We start from the raw sequence: 20,259 nt of genomic DNA on the forward strand, positions 1-20,259 counted from the left end.
ATTTCTTCAAAACAAGGGTGGGGCCAAAATAACCCTCCCCCTAAAAACTCCCACTTCATGCCTTCAATCACAACTCAAAACTAGGGTGAGGTATCATTTGAAACCTGTTTGAAGTCCATATTGTGATACCAGTTTCATAATTTTTGACCTGGCAATATATTGTGAACATGATATGTGAGTGCTATGCAAAAAACACAATGTGGGGAAAACCATGAGGCCAGCCAATGCTTCCCTCGATTCCTTCAGCCCCTGTTAACTCTGCCAGCTCTGCTCTCTCCTACCTCCTGCACAGGGGGCAGCGAATCACAATAGCAGGCACCAGCAAAAATCATGATATGGCAAAAAACGTGGAGCCAGCCAATGCCTCTGGACTGCCATTCTTATTTCAGGCATCGTAATATACTGGTATATTGTGATGTTTAGCTGGTGATGTATCACAGTGTTGAAAACCAGATTTCGGCCAGCCCTACTCAGGACAATGCAAAGTCACACAAAAATACATCACCAAGGGCAACTGCTCCATAATAAGGAGTATAAACAAGCAAACAAATAAATTACGGAAGTAGTTTTTTCTTTACAGTCACTTGTGTATTTGGTAGAAGCAACATCAACTCGTGAGTCAACACCCAGACACTGTTCCGGGACAACCAGCATATTTTCCTACAGATGGGCTTAATCATCAAGCTGTACAGTGAAGTCTAAGCAGTACAGTGGTAGCTTGGTTCCCAAACTTAATCCATTCTGGAAGTCCGTTCCAAAACCAAAGCGTTCCAAAACCAAGGTGCACTTTCCCATAGAAAGTAATGCAAAATGGTTTAATCCATTCCAGACTTTTAGAAACAACCCCTAAAACAGTAATTTAACATGAATTTTTCTATCTAACAAGACCATTGATCCATAAAATGAAAGCAATAAACAATATACTGTAGTCACACAATCAATCAGTAGCTGAACTGGGTTCCACACAGTCACACAAACAAAACAAAAAAGAGCCACAAAAACACAAAATAAATAACAAAAACAGACAGACCTCAGGGTAACACTCAAAACGGAAGTGCGGCACTCAAAACAGAGCATGTTCGGCTTCCAAAAAAAGTTTGCAAACCGGAAAACTTACTTCCGGGTTTGCAGTGTTTGGGTTCCAAGTTGTTTGAGTACCAAGGTACCACTGTATACAATCGACAGTTTAGAAAAATGGGCAAATCTGTCCCTTTATGCCTATCTCCCAAGGGAAGAACATACAATGGCTCTCCAGCCTTCTATTTGTGAACAAGAGCTCCACAAGCCACCATTTTGTGGGTGCCACCACATGACCCCGGTAAGGGAGGGTTTGAGAAGGGCACCTTCCCGTTTCACATCAGGTGGAGAAATGGGATGTGCCGCCTTGAATTTATATAAATGCAAGAATTCTGGATTGAAAAGGGCTTTTATAAAGATTTTACATTTGAGTCATCTTAAAAGAAATCATTACAAAAGTGTATTTTTTATATATATAAAAAAACCCTGCAGAGAAACAGGTCGATAGCAGGGTCCCTACAGAGCCCAAGGCACAGTTCCTTAAAAAGCAGGTTCCCTTTTGATGTGCTCAAGGATGTGATCACCAGCTGTTCTGGTGGCACCTGTAACAACATACCAAAGAGAAAGGCCATTGACTGCCTTCTTCAGGTGAAAGTTTCCCTGCTGGGCCCACAGCTTAGGCATAAACCATTTGACAGCTATGAGAACAGCACATCCCTGACCAAGAAAGTGTGCTCTCTCCCCTCTCTGCTTGGCGACTGGCTTGACAGAGATCTGCCAGGGAGAAGAAGAGACCATTGCTTTTGGCTGCCATTATCATCTGGGCAAGACCTATTTGCAAGTCCAGCACATTTCTCGTTGCTGGGCAGAATTGCTGTGAGACAAGGCTTAGTACTGCACTGCTGCCAATGGAATGCCTACTACTGGACTCGCCATACCTTTTTAGCATGCTTCAAAAACTTGATAAACCTGTTAAGGCTGGGAATATTTCACCCAGCCATTTGGTTTTTCACCTACCTCATAGCAAATTGTCACAACTTTGTAAGGTTTGGCAGTTAGGCATTGGAGTATTCGGTTGGAGGGGAGGTAGTGGCCATCACCTACCCCTCCTAATTCAAGGGTATTCCATTAAAGGAATCTGAGGGGCGTGGTCTCTGTCCGAAGCCCCAGATGGGGGGGCTAGGGCCATGGCACGACCCTTAGCGGTGACCCTGGAGGAGTTCCTAGTTGATGTGCATCAGCAGGGCTCCCCCTACTGGAGGTTAACCCTTCCAAGACTTCCTGCATATGGGCAGGAGTCAGATATAGTTGGTTTGTTTCCAATGCCTAAGCCAATAGCACTCACATTCTGTAACCAATAAAGTTGTGGCCTTTTTAGCTCATTAACCTAAAATACTGGTCTCATGTGTCTTTATTACTTAACATCTCGGGAGGGTTTGGGACCTTGCCACGTAACTAGGAGAGAATTGAAGTGGGAAGAGCAGAGGCAGTTTCCATGCAGGCATAGTCTCCAGCTGCATGCGCACAGACCATCAGGGAACAGCTGGTGCGGGTGAGTATCCCCCTGTTGCTGCAACTGTGCCATAGACCACAGACCTGGGAATAACTGCCTAGATGCTAGACTGGTGTGCATGGGTATTTGGAGCCATAGAACCAACTGTGTCAGCTTTGAAGAGTTAACCATCTGCCGTGTGCATTCCTTTGGCTGGGGGGTGGGTGCCCTTGACACCCAGGTTGCTTTGGGATGCTGCCAAATTCAGCCCTACCAGGAGGCAGTGTCAAGAAATACGCCTGAAGCCAGGGCTGAGGAGCAAGTAGAAGATGAAGGTGGAGAGGTGGGAAGTGAAGAACAACTGAGAGCATAGGAACGTGTCAGTGTTCAGCAAGAGCTTGTTGCTTAAAGGCAAGGCTCAGCCGGGAACAGGAAGTCCTCTTATTACTCCTTCTTGCCCAGAAAGATCCAGACTGGGGTGGCCAAAGTCAGCCCAGGACCTGGAAGTACCTACATTGCTGAAAAGCAGGCACCTGCAGTTCAAAGATTTGCCACACGGGGCAGCTGCAGACAGACGCAGCCATTTCTGACATCACCACACCAGAGCTATTTTTCTGCAGCTATCACCAGCTGATGGACCTTTCAAAAAACAACAACAAGGCATGCACGCGTGCGCGCGCGCACACACACACACACACACACACACAATTTAAGGTATTTACCCCTCATCTTTCAAGATAGCCTCAAAGCTATTAATTCAGGCAAAGCTCTTTGGGGCAGAGCGGGGGATGTGCACCATGGTCAATAATTTATTACACAGCCTTCAATGCTTTTAACACCTATTACGTTAAGTGACTGAGTTGTGGAGTTAAAGTTGAGGTGTGTGCTTTAACTTGGATTTTGCCTTATTTAGAAGGTGGGGAAGCTCTGAAAGCAGCAGGAAACCACTGTTCTTTTTTTATATATAAAAAGTTAAGGCTAGGGATTTTTTTAAAAAAAAATTAATTGCACTGAGTTGTAAATGTTCCTTTGATTTATTGTCAGAACACTTTGCCCTCTCCAGTTCGGCATGTACCGAATTCTATGTACTATCTGTAGAATCTGGTATCTGGCACAGAGACTTGAGGATTTTATTTTATTTTATGATAACCATACTTCAATACTTGCAATTGTGGGAAAGCGCTGAAAATGTTCTGGTCGCAGGTACAAAAGCTAGGGAGACTTGGGTGTTCTACGCACTCTTCAAAACAATGTGTCCTATTTTGAGCTCAGGGTCTCAAGAGCTCTCAGGGAGTAGTTCAACCTGTGGCTTTCTTGTTCAGCTGATCTCTCAGAGCTGTCCCTTGCACTGAACCACTGCATGTTAGCTAGCTCCCAAGCTACTTTCAAGGTGCTGGTACAGATGTGCAAAGCTCTATACAACTCGAGATCAGAATATATAAAAGATTGTGCTCTGCAGGAGGGTGCACCCCACAGATACCATCTCATTAGGAGATGCCCTCCATATGATGTAAGAATTGGGCCTCAGGTACCCTTTGGACTTCCCTCTTGGTGTTGTGGCTAGTAGGACTTGGGAAGCCAGGGTTCAAATCCCCACACAGCCATGAACCTCACTGGGTGACCTTGGGCCAGACACTGCCTCTCAGCCTAACCTACCTCTCAGAGGTGTTGTGGGGAGTCAGTGAGGATGTGATGAAATTTGGGGTAAAAATTCAATAAATAAATTAGGCAGGTGCCACCTCTGTTGTCTTTCCATTGCCTGTTGAAGACCTTCCGTTTTCAACAAGCCTTTTATCCCACTCTATGTATTGGATGGGATGCGGATGGCACTGTGGGTTAAACCACAGAGCCTAGGGCTTGCCGATCAGAAGGTTGGCAGTTCGAATCCCCGCAGTGGGGTGAGCTCCCATTGCTCGGTCCCTGCTTCTGCCAACCTAGCAGTTCGAAAGCACGTCAAAGTGCAAGTAGATAAATAGGTACCCCTCCGGCAGGAAGGTAAACGGTGTTTACGTGCGCTGCTCTGGTTCGCCAGAAGCAGCTTAGTCATGCTGGCCACATGACCTGGAAGCTGTACGCCGGCTCCCTCGGCCAATAAAGCGAGATGAGCGCCACAACCCCAGAGTCGGTCATGACTGGACCTAATGGTCAGCGGTCCCTTTACCTTTATGTATTGGATATGAATTTTTAACAGTGTTTTGACATTGTTTCTATGTGTTCTTATTGAAGATGCTTCTATTGTTCCATGGCTTTGTGCTGTTGCACAGGCAAACGGGTTGGTGCAGATACTTTCTGAAGTCCTGGTGTGGCTGGTCATGCTACCTTTAAACAGAGGAGGAGGGGCCTGAGGAGGAGGTTCACTTAGTGTCTCTGCCAGAAGCCATGGCAGAGAAGCAGCAGAGAAGAGGACTCAAGTTGAACTCCAGGAACTGGCACTTGCAGTTTGTGTGGTGTGGGAGGTTTGGAGAGTCAGGCACACAATCCCCAGTGAGGGAAGTCCTCGCTTCATGGCCCATAGCTCAGTGGCAGAGCACATACCTTGCACGCAGATTGTCCTAGCTGCAATCTTCAGAATTTCCAGTTAAGAAAAACCCACAGGTAACACCTGATGTGAAATGCCCCTGCCAGAGAACCACTTACAGTCAGACAATACTGGGCTAGACAGACAAATTGCCTGAGCCTTATACAAGATGCCTCTCTATGTCTTGAAACACAAGAAGCTGTCTTACGCTGAGTCAGAGCCTTGGACTCTCTAGTTTATTATTGTCTGCACTGACTGGCAGCAGCTCTTGAAGATTTCAGACAAGAGTCTCTTCTAGCCAGGGTAATGGTTGGGTTTGTGCATTCTATGCACATGTTGACTGTGTCGTTCTGCCCTTGAAGCATGTGTTTTCTTTCACAGATTGCTAGCACAGAAGTTCTGAATGGGACCAGAACTCTAGCATAAGCGGTAAGGAGTGTTTAACCTTAGGTCTCTATTATAGTCTCAATCCTGATTGAGGCCCATATGCTGGCAATTGTGGGGGGAGGCTTGCGATCAAGGCTGAACTACATGATAGACATCACACGGAGCATGACTCTTGATGGAGAAGCTGGGCATTATTTATATTTCTCTTCAGATAGCAAATCCTGGCAGGCAGCAATGCAAAATGGCAAACAGATTACTATTCTTTTAACAAATAAATTATCCCATGCACTGAATGAGGAATAACTATTTCTGTGTATTTATTAGTCACACTGCTATAGCAGTGTCCCTCCCAACTGACCTTTCTGAGAAGTAAGAGTAAATAGTGAATAGTAAATTGCAATAAGTAAATAGATCTCTTCTGCTCCAACATTGTGAGACGAGCTCAAACCCTTTAGGAAAATTTCTTGGAAAGACATTGAAGAAATAAAGAAATGTCGAGTAACTGGGTAGTTTAATCTAGAGTTTTGGGCCAAAGAGAGGAGAGTCTGTAAAAGGAAGTTAGCAATGAAGAAATGCTCGCCCTGTTTTGAGTTTTCCATTCCTTACGTTCCTCAGGCGCAATAAAAAAAAAGTATCTCAAGTATTAATATCTTCAATCTGGCTGGAGTTGAAAACTGCGGTTAACCGACTCACAAATCCGTCACAGGATCCTGAGCGGTTTTCTCTCTGTGGTTTCTTGACTGTGTGACTGAGCATGCCTTGCGCGAGGCGTGGAGGGAAGAGGGGGGAAGCGAGGCTGAACTTGCTATGAGGCATTGTGTGTGTGTGTGTGTGGTTGTAGTTAGTGTAGGGACAGGCAGCTTGAATGCATAAGGCCCTCTCCTAATATCATGTGGCCCCCAGCCTAATTTCACGCAGGTGGAGAGAAGCCCAGGAGGAGCGCAGGAGGGAGGGGAAGCCAAAATGGCTGGAATTATGGAAGGGGGAGCCGAGGCAGATTTAGGGGAGTGCAACCAGTTCACGCGGGTGGCGCTGTGGGTTAAACCACAGAGCCTAGGGCTTGCAGATCAGAAGGTCAGCAGTTTGAATCCCCGCAACGGGGTGAGCTCCCGTTGCTCAGTCCCTGCTCCTGCCAACCTAGCAGTTCGAAAGCACATCAAAGTGCAAGTAGATAAATAGATACCGCTCCGGCGGGAAGGTAAACAGCGTTTCCGTGCGCTGCTCTGGTTCGCCAGAAGCGGCTTAGTCATGCTGGCCACATGACCCGGAAGCTCCCTCGGCCAATAAAGCGAGATGAGCACCGCAACCCCAGAGTCGGCCACGACTGGACCTAATGGTCAGGGGTATCTTTAGCTTTACCTTAACCAGTTCACCTGCAGAGCCTCAAGGGAGCCACAGGGGGCGCCACAACTATTATTTAGAATGGAGTGTGAGAGGCCTGGGGGGGGGGCAGCAAACATCAGCATTGCACACAATGCTGCTGAAATTCGAGACCCCAAGGCCCACCACTGGGAGGAGCCATGCAAAACCTTCTGCAAGCAATCAGTTCAGATCTCTTGCAAGAGCAATTTCTTCCTCCCTGAGTAGATTGCTTAGTGGGGACAGAAAGCAGGGGGAGGTGGGAAGAGAAGGGGTGGCCATGCCAACTTTTTGCTCTGACCCTTTATTGTTGATTTATTAAATTTATTACCTGCCCTTCACTATCAGGTCCCAGGGCAGGTTGCAACGATTTAAATTCAATATTAAAAACAGTTGAATTGCAGCCATAGGTTTCAGCCATGCCCATCACTCCCAAGAGATGCCTAAAAATGGCCCTTGACCAGTAAGCAACTGGAGGCTGGGCCATTAGGACTGTGCATTGCCCCTCCAAGCTCAGGCTGTTCTTTGCCAGCAACAACTTATTTATTTACAACCAGTCCAGGGGGTGACAGGGACGCGGGTGACGCTGTGGATTAAACCACAGAGACTAGGACTTGCTGATCAGAAGGTCGGCGGTTCGAATCCCCGTGACGGGGTGAGCTCCCATTGCTCGGTCCCTGCTCCTGCCAACCTAGCAGTTCGAAAGCACGTCAAAGTGCAAGTAGATAAATAGGTACTGCTCCGGCGGGAACGTAAACGGCGTTTCCGTGCACTGCTCTGGTTTGCCAGAAGCGGCTTAGTCATGCTGGCCACATGACCCAGAAGCTGTATGCTGGCTCTCTCAGCCAATACAGCGAGATGAGCACCGCAACCCCAGAGTTGGCCATGACTGGACCTAATGCTCTTTACCTTTACCTTTACCAGGGGGCGACACAGCCTGCCAGCTCCATCTGCATTAGTCCCAGTTGCCCTTGGAGGGCATGGCAGGGAGGAAGATGGGGTCAAAGCTAGAAATAGTTGGCTCTGCCTTGTCATTGGTTCTGGCGCCACCTCCTGTTGGCTTCCGCTCATTGCGTCTCACCAGTCACCACTGGCCTTGGCAGGAAAAAATGTCCCTACTCCTGCTTTCCTGAGTGCAGGGCTCACAAGTCACGGGCATATTTATTGCACCACTGCTTGATTTGCTATGAGTTCTTGGAGCACATCAGACCAGCTTCCAGGCAGTGTGTGTGTGTGTGTGTGTGTGTGCACTCAGCAACTTGAATTGGGAACCTCGTGACCTCAAACTGACTTATAGACTGGCACACTGGCCTGCTAGCTGGGATTTCAGGCACTCTCTAGCCATATACACACAGCAGAATCCTGATATCCTTTGCCCCAGTGCCTGGTAGATGTGTCTACTAGGCCAGCCACCACTCGCTTCAGCAATATGTTCCAGCCACTGAGGAAGCACCTTTAGCAATCTTCTAAATCAGAGATGAGGAACCTGTGGCCCTCCAGGTGTTGCTGGAATACAACTCCCATCGTTCCTCACCATTTAGCACCCTAAACAGCATCCTCCACTGCAGCTGAAAACACCAGGCCAGTGGAGGTTTATGGCAGGTTTCGCGACACATACAGCTCTGTCCTAAAGTGCTTTGCTGCCACTCCCTGTGTCAGCCACCTGAGACGCCCATCTCACTCTGCCTAATAATAGAGCCAGCTCTGTGGCTCATGGGTGTGAATCAGGCATAGGCAAACTCAGCCCTCCAGATGTTTTTTGGGACTACAACTCCCATCATCCCTGACCACTGGTCCTGTTAGCTAGGGATGATGGGAGTTGTAGTCCCAAAACATCTGGAGGGCCGAATTTGCCTATGCCTGCTGTGAATCCATGTTTATAGCATTATGGCCAGTGTGTTAAAGAAGGGATGGAAGATTCATCACTGTGGGGGCTGTGTTTGCAATAATAATAAAAAACACAATACCACCCCCTGAGTAAAACAAATTTGGGGAACTATGCAAACATTGGCAGGGGAGATGCACTGGGCTGGAACTGTCTGTGGAGAGAAACACGCACAGCGAGAAAGAAGTCAAATGCAAAACCAATACTTTATGGTCCCTGGCGGGGAGGGGAAATCTTTCCACTCATGCTTGCAGCTTTCCCTGTTAATTGTAACTGTCGTCCTCCTTAATGAGTCCAATCAGCTTCAAGGTCTTTGGCAAGCAACACCGGGAGTTGGATTCCCAGTTGTCTTGGTTGCACAATGTTGAAATATTTCATCTCGGGCTCTTGCATAACCTACTAACCCTTGGAGTCAGTGTGGCCAATTATTTTCCTTGTTGAACCAGAGGTCTTCCCATCTAACAATGCCACTCAACATCAACCTCATGAGATTAGGTCAAGCCTACCGCCAACATGGGAAGAATCACATCTCCACTGCGAAAATTCATGTCGCATTAAGCAGGAAGAGGAGGTAGAATTATGAACTGGACCAACTCAGGTGGTAGATTGGGAATTGCAGTTTTGAATCATCCCCTGAGTAAAAAAGCTCATTGTTCGTAAGAACAGTGCATCAAGGTTAAATAGAGCTTTCACCTGGTGTGCTACCTTTCTTCATTCAAGGTGGGTTCCTTTTCATGTGGGAAAGCATTCAAAAAGTCACAAACACAATGTATGCCTATTATCTCTCAATAATTGGTTCATGTGGCAGAAGCCTAACATTATTTTTCCTAGATAAAGTGAACCTTGGGAGGAAATATTCTGTATATTCTTTTATATTTATGTCGGGGGGGGGGTCAGTCTCTTCCTGCAAAACAGCAAAGACTATCTATTATGTCACAATAAATTTATTAGTCTTTTAAAGTTCCACAATTTATTTGTTTGTTTTATTTTTTTCCCCTTAATTTATTTATTTTACATGTTTCCACCCCTGCAAACAGACCTTGAACTTGGGGCTGTGGAAGGACCAACCAAATTTCAATAAGAGCCGTACAATGTAAACAAAGATTCAATAGCAAAAATTTTTAAAACACACAGAGAGAGAGAGAGAGAGAGAGAGAGAGAGAGAGAGAGTTAGTTTCATATAAATTGTCTAAGGGAAAAAGGAAAATCCTTACCTTGAGTGGTACAACTTGCATCAAAATGGCAAAGTTTGTGAGATGGTTACACAAACAGACCGAATAGTTGGAATCTCCTTCATCACGCACGCAGCCTTCATTAGACCAAACACCACTTCCGTTGCTACAAAGTGCATAAGAATAGGTGTCCATGTTATTTTCTTTAAAATGTTTCTGCACTGCCTTTCCAAGGTTTGAGATCACTTATAAAATCTAATCTAAGTGTCTAAACCACTGTTTGAATTAAGGTAAAGGTAAAGGACCCTGGGACGGTTAAATCCGGTCAAAGGGGACTACAGTCATATCTCAGCTAACAGACACTTCAGGTTGTGTTTTTTGGGGTTACGGACCGCCGAAACCCGGAAGTACTGGAAGCGCCGAATCGCAACCTGTGCATGCGCAGACGTGCTGCTGGGGGTTGGAAACGTGCATCCCACATGGATCACGTTCGCAACCCGAGCGTCCACTGTATGGGGTTGCAGCACTCACTTTTCAGGCCGAGGGAGCCGGCGTTTGTCCACAGACAGCTTTCTGGGTCATGTGGCCAGCATGACTAAACCGCTTCTAGTGCAACAGAACACCATGACGGAAACCAGAGCACATGGAAATGCCGTTTACCTTCCCACCACAGTGGTACCTATATATCTACTCACGCTGGTAGGCTTTCAAACTGCTAAGTTGGCAGGAGCTGGAACAGAGCAACGGGAGCTCACCCCATCGTGGGGATTCAAACTGCTGACCTTCTGGTTGACAAGCCCAAGAAGCTCAGTGGTTTAGACCACAGCGCCACCCACCACTGCTTGAATAATGAAGCATGGGTGGGGAAAAGATATAATGAAATCCTCACACCCCACCTCTTGACTCCTAATTTCAGAAAAAGCGTACTGGTGGGATCCAATAGCTTTCTAAAAAGAGTAGTTTGAAAGGCTATCACAAACAGTAAGGGGATGAGCCATTTAGTGCATGCTTTACAGACAAAAGATCTTTGGGTCAATGCTTCACACCTCCAATGAGGACCGGGGAAAACCGTGTCTGAAGCCTTTAAGATATTCCACAAGTCAGTATGCATACAAGCAGTTTAAAACAGTGCTCTTCAACCTTGCATTCACAGATGTTGTTGGGCTATAACTATGATAATCCCCAACCAGCTTAGCCAAAAGTCATGGGTGATGGGATCTGCTGTCCAACAACATCTGGGGATTCAAGGTTGAAGAACTCTGGATTAAAACACAATATAAAATAAAGCACAGAAGATAAAATGGCGTTCCAGCAAGAAAACTCACGGACAAGCCAGTGGAAAAGATGTGAGTTTTGCAACCCCTTCTAAAGCCCATGAAGAAAGGGAAGCTATGCACTTTTCGGGTGAGATCATCCTACAGCAATTGCAACTGCACAAAGCAGCTACTACAACAATTGCATTCTGGTGTAACTGCAGTTGCACAGCAATGCCCAGCCTTTTCCACTCTATCCTTGCCTTCATTCTTGTAATGGATGTATGGGGTTGCTCGTGCGTAAGTTTGCCACCACTCCTGGCTAGGTAGCCTGGTTAAACCTTTCCTGACTGGACAGCCCTTCACTTCGTGGCTGTTCAGTCACTAGCAGAATCCGTCAGTGGGTGTTTCTTAAACTTCTTCCAGCACAGAAGCTCTTTGACGCCAAGTCTACGCCTACTTTCCCTGCGCGGAAGTCTTCTGCGCAGGGTGGGTGTGGGCAGAGGAGGACCTGTGCTCTCCCCGCTGGTCTCCAGCGAAGACCCCTCTCTGGAGACCCCTCTCTGATTCCCCCAACCGCCCCCCTTTATCCCTGGTGTTACGCTGATTTCCTTCCCCAGCCGATGAGTTCCCTCTGTCCCTGCTTGGCCCTTCTCCGGCATTGCTTGGGAGCCCTGCCTCCACTTCTGGCTCCGATGTCAGTTCCCTGACAATTCTACAGTCTCAGAGCAGCTAATATAGACTGATGTACATCACCTCGCCTTCCGTAAAGCTCATTCGATTATAAGGCAAAATTGTAATAAATTGTTTTGTAAATGCCAGCTGCCTAAAGTTGGGTGCACATTTGATTCTTTACCCAAATCCAAAAAGAAAGAGAAGCTTGCATCCAAGTACGGTAAGTAGACCCATTGTAATTAATGGACCCAAGTTAGTCATGTTCATTAATTTCAACAGGTCTGTTCAGAATATGCCGAACAATGGATACAGCCCAGAACATGTGTTTCATTAAAAAATATATATATGCTGGTGGATCAGACCAAGGACCCATTTAGAGGACTCACATTAGTTAACCAGATGCTCATGGCAAGCAGAACCAGAGTGCAACAGCACTCTCCCCACTTGTGATTCCTGGCGACTGGTATTCAGAGGTGCTCTGCCTCCAATAGCAGAGGTAGACCATTGCCATTGTGGCTAGTAGCCACTGATAGCCTTGCCCTCCATGAAACTGCCTGATCCTCTTTTAAAGCCATCTAAGTGAGTGGCCATCACCACTTCTCATCAAGCCAATTCTATAGTTCAGCTATTTCCTGTGTAAAGTAAAGGTAAAGGGACCCCTGACCATTAGGTCCAGTCGCTGACGACTCTGGGGTTCATCTCGCTTTATTGGCCAAGGGAGCCGGCGTGCCGCTTCCGGGTCAAGTGGCCAGCATGACTAAGCCACTTCTGGCAAACCAGAGCAGCGCACGGAAACGCTGTTTACCTTCCCGCCAGAGCGGTACCTATTTATCTACTTGCACTTTGATGTGCTTTCGAACTGCTAGGTTAGCAGGAGCAACAGAACAGCAACTGCTAAGTTGGCAGGAGCTGGAACAGAGCAACGGGAGCTCACCCCATCGTGGGAATTCAAACCGCCAACCTTCTGAGCGGCAAGCCCTAGGCTCTGTGGTTTAGACCACAGCGTCACCTGCGTCCCTCCTGTGTAAAGAAGTATTTCTTATTGTCTGTCATGAGTCGTCAAACATTCATTGGATATGCCCTAGTATTATGAGAAAGCAGGTGGGGGGGATACTTCTCCTATCCACTTTCTCCAAATCATGCATAATTTTATACACCTCTATCAAAAGTTGCCTCATAAAGTGAGCACAACAGGAGTCTGTCATAAATATGCAGGTGAGCTCACCGCTGAAGTTTCAAAAGGAAATGAGCTTTTTAAATTGGAAGAGATCGGCCCCTGCAGAGCTCTCCGAAGAAAGAAAGGCAAGGCATCCCAGGGTAACTTTCCATCATTAAAACTGCCCCAAAAGAAAAGGGGGGGGGAACCAACCCCAGAAGGACAGAACAGTGTGTGTGTGTGTGTGTGTGTGTGTGTGTGCATTGGCAACCTAAACCTGTTATTGCAGCACAGCAAGGATTCCACACACACCCAGTATCCTAGTGTGTCCAGAGGACAGATAACCTGAATTTAAAAGATATCTAAGCTGACTGGTTGACACATTTGCCTCATAATTTGTGTAGTATGAGAATATCAGTGGCTCGTTGGCTGCTAGCCATGCTGTTCATCTCCTGCCTCCACTGTCCGGGGCAATGTGCTTCTGATTTGGCAAAAAGGTAAAGGACCCCTAGACAGTTAAGTCCAGTCAAAGGCGTCTATCGGGTGTAGCGCTCATCTCGCTTTTCAGGCCAAGGGAGCTGGTGTTTTTCTGCAGACTGCTTTCCAGGTCATGTGGCCAGCAGGACTAAACCACTTCTGGCACAACGGGACACCGTGATGGAAGCCAGAGTGCTTGGAAATGCCATTTGCCTTTCTGCCACAGTGGAGCCTATTTATCTACTTGCACTGGTGTGCTTTTGAACTGCTAGGCGCTGTGGTCTAAACCAGGCATAGGCAAACTCAGCCCTCCAGATGTTTTGGGACTACAACTCCCATCATCCCTAGCTAACAGGACCAGTGGTCAGGGATGATGGGAGTTGTAGTCCCAAAACATCTGGAGAGCTGGAGTTTGCCTATGCCTATGCCTATGCCTATACCTGGTCTAAACCATTGAGCCTGTTGGCTCGGAAGGTTGGCAGTTCGAATCCACGCAACGGAGGGAGCGCCCGCCTCTGATTACCAATTACTGGGAATCGCAAGTGGGGATGCTATTGTACCCAAGTCCTCCTTCAGGGTTCCCCCAAGACACCTGGATACTGCGAGAACAGGATGCCGAATGGGATAAACCTTTGGTCTGATCCAGCAGGGCTGTTCTTACGTTCTTAGTGAGACACACATGCAAATAACACTCTATGTGCCTGTAGTAGTGAGCAGTTGCTACAGGTGGCTGAAGCTAGAGGACCTCTTTAGTTACATCAACATACGAAGAGCCTGCTGAACCAGGCTAATGTAGGGTTGCCATATTCCAGACGTATGGCAACCCTAGGCTAATGGTCCATCTGGTCCAGCGTCCTGTTCTCACGGTGGCCAACCTGATAGCCTACCTTGCTTCCATAGATGTCAATTCAACTTGGAGCACAGGACACTATCCTATGCCAGGCCAAATTCTTGGCCCATCTGGACCACTACTGTCTACTTTGACTGGTAGCAGTTCTTCAAGGTCTCGGGAAGAGTGGGGACTTTCCCATCACCTGATCCTTGGTTACCAAGTGGCCTCTCAGTGAAGCAGAGAACAAATTTGGCTTAGCTTCATGAAGGTAGCTGTACTGTGTGCCTTTGGACTTTATATTACAGTAAAGAGGGAATCAGCAACAATCCGCTGGCATGAAGGTGCAGCTCAAACATGTTGCAATTTCCCACTGTACATAAGCTGGCGCTGCTGTCAGAAAGCCAACTCTGGGGTAAAAAGAAAGCTTTCTTGATTGTGTAAATCAGCCCTCTTAAAGCATTGCAAAACAAAGCTCAGCATCCGCCATATGCTATGCTAATGGTACACATACGTTACTCTTTGCTGAGGACTGAATATGCAAATTAACAATTGAACTAATTGTGCACCACTGTTGTTGAAGGATTGCTCTCCAGGTGTAATGCAATCAGCTGCTGAATGACTGGCCAAAAGAACCTAGGAATTGGCAGTGAGAGGAATACTGCCTTCAGCAGTAAGGGGTGGGACACAGCCTTATCCCCCACGAGCTGTGAGAGGCAGCCGGTTGGCCCCCCTTTCAATTTCCTACCATTTATTTGTTTAACAAAATTAATATACCACTTACTAAAACTAAAGACCTCTAAGCAGTTTTCTAAAATATTAAATTAAAATTACTAACAGCATCATCAACAACAACCACCACTGTTAAAAACAAGTTACATTGAAAAATATAAGATCATCCTTTTTAAATGACCTACCAAAAATTATGGTCTAAAATTACATGCCTGCGTAGGCTTGCTGGAACCCAAAAAGTTTTTAGCAGGCACTGAAAACAATGTAGAGAAGGCACCAGCCTAATATCAATAGGCATGGAGTTCCGAAGTGTAGGTGCTGCCACAGTGGAAGAACAGTTTCTTCCAAGTGCAGAACGAACATTTTGTGGCACTTGTAAAAGTGCCTGTCCCACAGATCTAAGTGGTTGAGTAGACACATAGGGGGTGGGGTGACTACGCTCACCTAGCAGCTTTCTGAGGCACTGTGGGAAATGTAAAAGGTAACCTAGCAGTAGCTTGGAGTACTGCAACCACAGCCAGGTAAGCCTTTTGGGAAGGCTTGAGTACCTCAGATTTGAAGCCAGTCCATCCAAGATACACTACAGAGAAATGTGACAATGATAACAATACTTCCTTTTGTATCAAGCTTTCAGTTATGCAAAGTGCTATACCTGCATTATATAACTGCAACCCTTACTTACAACCAGTGGTGGAGCAAGCCGATTGGGCGCCTGGGGTGGCGTGCATGCCCTGCGCCCAGGGGCGGGGCCAGCTGCCTGCAGAGGTGGGGCCAGGCAGGGCAGGATGCTCTGTGGGGCCTCCGAGGAATATGCCTGCCTCCTCCCACTCAGCCCCCCTACAGCTGAGGGGGAGGCAGCAGGCGGACCGTTTGGGGCAGTGCAGAGCCTGCGGGCGCCCAAGCCACTGCATCACTCTCGGGAGAGATACGTGGCTCATGCATGCTGCAGGCCTTGTGGTGAGTGCCACATGGCATGTTGTCACCCCCTCAGTGGTGACATCTGGGGTGACCCGCCCCACCAATCCCCCCCTCCTCCGCCCCTGCTTACAACAACCTCATTAGCAAATTGCATTATCTCCCCATATTGCAGACAGCAGAAGGGAAGACTGAGATGGATAGAAAATGGCCTGCCTAAGGCCGTATATGGTTGTTTATTTATTATTATTATTATTATTATTATTATTATTATTATTATTACTATTATTATGATGCCAGATTTTTGCATTGCTTTAGCAAATATACTGCATCTAAGCAGTTTACATAAACTGGTATAACATATTCAATTAAAACAGCAATAAAACTGGCTTTAAAAATAATAAAAAAATAAAATTATCTTAGCAGAGGTGTTATTCAAACTGGAGACTTCCATCATTTGTAGCACTATTATCTTCTGTTATCATCATTGTCATCATGACTATCTCATTTATTACCCACTCTTTACTAGCAGGTCACAGGCCTACAACGATTTATAATTTCATGTTACATTCTGAGTGGCACTGAAAGGAGGAAAAAATTCACAGAAAGGGGATAACTTGTCACTCAAGCTAAAAGAACTTTCTTTAGGCTGGGGGGGGGGGGAGATGTAACTTGCACAGCTTCCCTTGAACAACAAAGGCTGGCCTTCTGAATACATGATCAGTTTTGGTCTGAATTTCAATCTCAGTGTGGGAACGGATGCTGGAGAACTGTTCCGAAGGATGATTAGCATTCTAATCCGTATGGTGGGCTTTATCGTTCAGAAATGTGTTCCAGCTTCCCTTTTTTAAAATCCAGATGTGAGTAAGAAATCCCTTTACTTAGTTTAGTAATGGGGCGAGTAATCCGTCTTCATTTTATTGCCCATGATTTCATTGTTTTGACTGTTCCCATGAACCTAACACGGAGGGAAGGGTGGGGCAAAGTAATTCTCTGGTACTGTAGCCATTTATTTTATTTAAAGGGCTCAATCCTCTGATCAAATACAGAACTACGTCACGCACCTGTAATCCAAAAAGGCACAGTAAAAGTTCACTTGGTTGCTTTCGTTCATGACTTGGCTGTATTGGGGAGCAGTCTGAAAGGAAAGAAAGAAGACGTGTAAACAAATGGATAACCGGGACACACTGGAGTCTACCATGGGTAGAGACAAGATGTTGGCTGGCATCCCAAAAAGTTCCTTTTGGAGACTTTGGATAGCATCCAAAGTCAACCCAAGGGACTTGCTTGCATTGGGATGCTCAAAGGAGGGAGCTGGCTCAGTGGAACAGAATCTGCTTTTCATGCATAAGGTCCCAGATTCAACCTTCAGCATCTCCTGGTAAGGGTGAAACCCCCAAAAATTGCTTCCAATTGGAATAGACCAGGCACGTCCAACTCCCAAGAGGCTGAGATCTATTCCTAGCACAGTGGTGCCCCGCAAGACGAACGCCTCGCAAGACGAAAAACCCGCTAGACGAAAGGGTTTTCCATTTTGGAGGTGCTTCGCAAAACGAATTTCCCTATGGGCTTGCTTCGCAAGACGAAAATGTCTTGCGAGTTTTTCCAACTTTCTTCCCCTTCCCCCCCCCCCCCTTTTTCTAAGCCGCTAAAAGCCACTAAGCCGCTAATAGCGCTAAGCCGCCAATGGGCTTGCTTCGCAAGACGAAAAAACCGCTAGACGAAGAGACTTGCGGAACGGATTCTTTTCGTCTTGCGAGGCACCACTGTATAAAAAAAAACTGGCAGTGACCTACCAATTGTCATTGAAGGTTAGGAGGAGAGTGTGTGGGATGGGTGGATTGCCCAGAGTTGTTGAGCTTATTTTAAGGGGAGATGCCATAACTTGCTCACCAAACAATAAGTCGCTTAGAAACACATGCAGCCCTAAATAATAATAATGGGGGGGGGATTATTTATATCCCGCCCTCCCCAGCCAAAGCCAGGCTCAGAGCGGCTAACAACAGTAAAATAAATACAACATTCTAAAAATCATTTCATTATAAAATTCAAATCAGATTAATGGCAGCCATTGGGCTAGAGTTCTGTGAGGATTGCCAAAAGGGGGGGGGGAACTATTGCATCCCCAATCGCCAGCAGCAGATGCCAAACGACTGCCCACATGACACAGAGCAAGGGGAGCGGGAGGCAGATAGATTCATTGCCCAATTCAGTTAATCCCACGATCAATAAGGATCCCGTGATCAATCATGATCATCTGGGGATCTACCTGTAGATTTGACCGGTTGGACATGTCTGGAATAGACTATACTGAGCCAGTTGATAGCCAGATATCCCAAGATAGATAGAACGATGGGTCTGACTCAATAGAAGGTAGCTACCTATTATGCCCAGCCATCCAGCGAGGCACTCCTTCCAAGCAGGGCCTCTGATTGGCCTGTTGGAAGCTGCCCTCTTTGGTGGGAAAACAGCCCCTCAATCACGGCAGCCAAGGGGAATTCCCCCACCAATGGCCAGCGAGAGAATGTGCTCTGGCTCCCAGGGGTGACTGTGGAGCATGAGGGGCCACAATCGTTGTCCCCTGTGGAAGCAGTGAGTGGCCAACATGCAAACTCGGGCAATGCACATTCACTTGTGGTGGGATATATTTCTCTGATCTCTGTATCTTGCTGTCATGAGGGGCAGGGGTACGTTTATTGCATGGGACTTCTTGTGTTGTTATACTGGGGGGGAGGGAAACAGGTTAAAACATTTATTTAAGCACACATTTTTCAATGAATTTGAAGGCAATTTTCTCCTTAAAAAGCACATTTTAAAAAAATATATACGATATGTATTTACACATGCATTTATGTGCAAAATGTAAAATATTTATATTCAGTTGTGGGATCAAAATTACACTGCAGAAATGGGAGAGCTGCATAAACGGTTTTATTTTGATCTGCAAACAAGTTCAGAAACATGAAATCAAGCCAATCTGCTGCAAAAAGTGGACTGAGTGGATTCCTCCCCCGTAGACAATTGTTTCAGATGTTGTTCTCAAAGATCATGCTTTCCCTGGCTCCCAGTGAGCAATCCATCCTACATCGCTCAAACACTTCTAAATTTTACATTTCCCCAAAATTTTCTCAGTTGGAATATTTGTTTTTTCTTTGTACAAGAAGATTAGCCATCAGACAGAACCTGATATCATGTTCTCTTAAGTATAGCAATCGATATAAATTTACACATATTGTGTCTGCAATCTACGGGAGGAAAAGCACTTTAGGAGAATTCCATTTATTTAACTTAGCTCTTTTTAAAAAAAAAAAACTGATTTGATACAGAAGTACAGCAATAATTGCATGATTACATAACCATTCCAAATAACTCTTTAATTTCAAAAAAAAATCTGGAAAGAACATAACCAAGATCAGGTGGGCTGTATTTTTCATTATGTATCGTAGCAAAATTGTTTTTGCAAAGCTAAGGAATGCAGCTGCACTTTCAACCCCTCCAAACGAAAGTCCTTGGCAGACCTCAAGGAAGCAAACCTTTTTTTCATGGGAAAACAAACCAATGTTCAGCCATAAAGGCATCCCTCAATCAGTTTAGCCCCTTCCAACTAGAACGGCACACAAATTCATAAGTGGAGAGTTGTTTCATTTTAAGCCCATATTGATGATTAGAGAGATGCTGCTGTTATTTCTGACTACAGCCTCCTTTGGAGGAACCTAAATATGTGCCAACAAAGGTCCGTATAGTAAAAGCTATGGTTTTCCCAATAGTGATGTATGGAAGTGAGAGCTGGACCATAAAGAAGGCTGATCGCTGAAGAATTGATGCTTTTGAATTATGGTGCTGGAGGAGACTCTTGAGAGTCCCATGGACTGCAGGAAGATCAAACATGTCCACTCTTATGGAAATCAGCCCTGAGTGCTCACTGGAAGGACAGATCCTGAAGCTGAGGCTCCAATACTTTTGCCCCTTCATGAGAAGAGAAGACTCCCTGGAAAAGACCCTGATTTTGGGAAAGATTGAGGGCACAAGGAGAAGGGGATGACGGAGGATGAGATGGTTGGACAGTGTTCTCGAAGCTACCAGCATGAGTTTGACCAAACTGTGGGAGGAAGTGGAAGACAGGAGTGCCAGGTGTGCTCTGGTCCATGGGTTCACGAAGAGTCGGACACGACTAAATGACTAAACAACAACAACAAATATGTGCAAACTTCCACATGCTTGAATTTGTTGCATTTTGATCCAATTATTACAAGCTTCCTCTGCAAACTAACAGGGATATATAAGAAAGATGGGAAATCTAATTTAGCTCACATTGTACTATAAGTTGGTTCACGTAAATGGCACCAAATATCTCTCTCTCTCTCTCTCTCTCTCTCTCTCTCTCTCTCTCTC

At 46.2% G+C, this 20,259-nt stretch overlaps 1 protein-coding gene across 2 annotated transcripts in view; it reads right to left on the reverse strand.

Moving 5' to 3' along the window:
- Nucleotides 1-20,259, reverse strand: part of ADGRD1 (adhesion G protein-coupled receptor D1) — a 275,448-nt gene that overhangs the window by 124,900 nt on the left and 130,289 nt on the right. For both annotated transcript variants that reach the window (XM_079956568.1, XM_079956569.1), the window contains 2 exons: nucleotides 16,932-17,005; nucleotides 9,873-9,996 (listed from right to left, as the gene is read on the reverse strand). In XM_079956568.1, the coding sequence (XP_079812694.1) occupies nucleotides 9,873-9,996; nucleotides 16,932-17,005 (198 nt within the window). The remainder of the gene's footprint in view (nucleotides 1-9,872; nucleotides 9,997-16,931; nucleotides 17,006-20,259) is intronic.

This window comes from Podarcis cretensis (assembly GCF_951804945.1).
Source record: "Podarcis cretensis genome assembly, chromosome: 16".
NCBI lineage: Eukaryota > Metazoa > Chordata > Lepidosauria > Squamata > Lacertidae > Podarcis > Podarcis cretensis.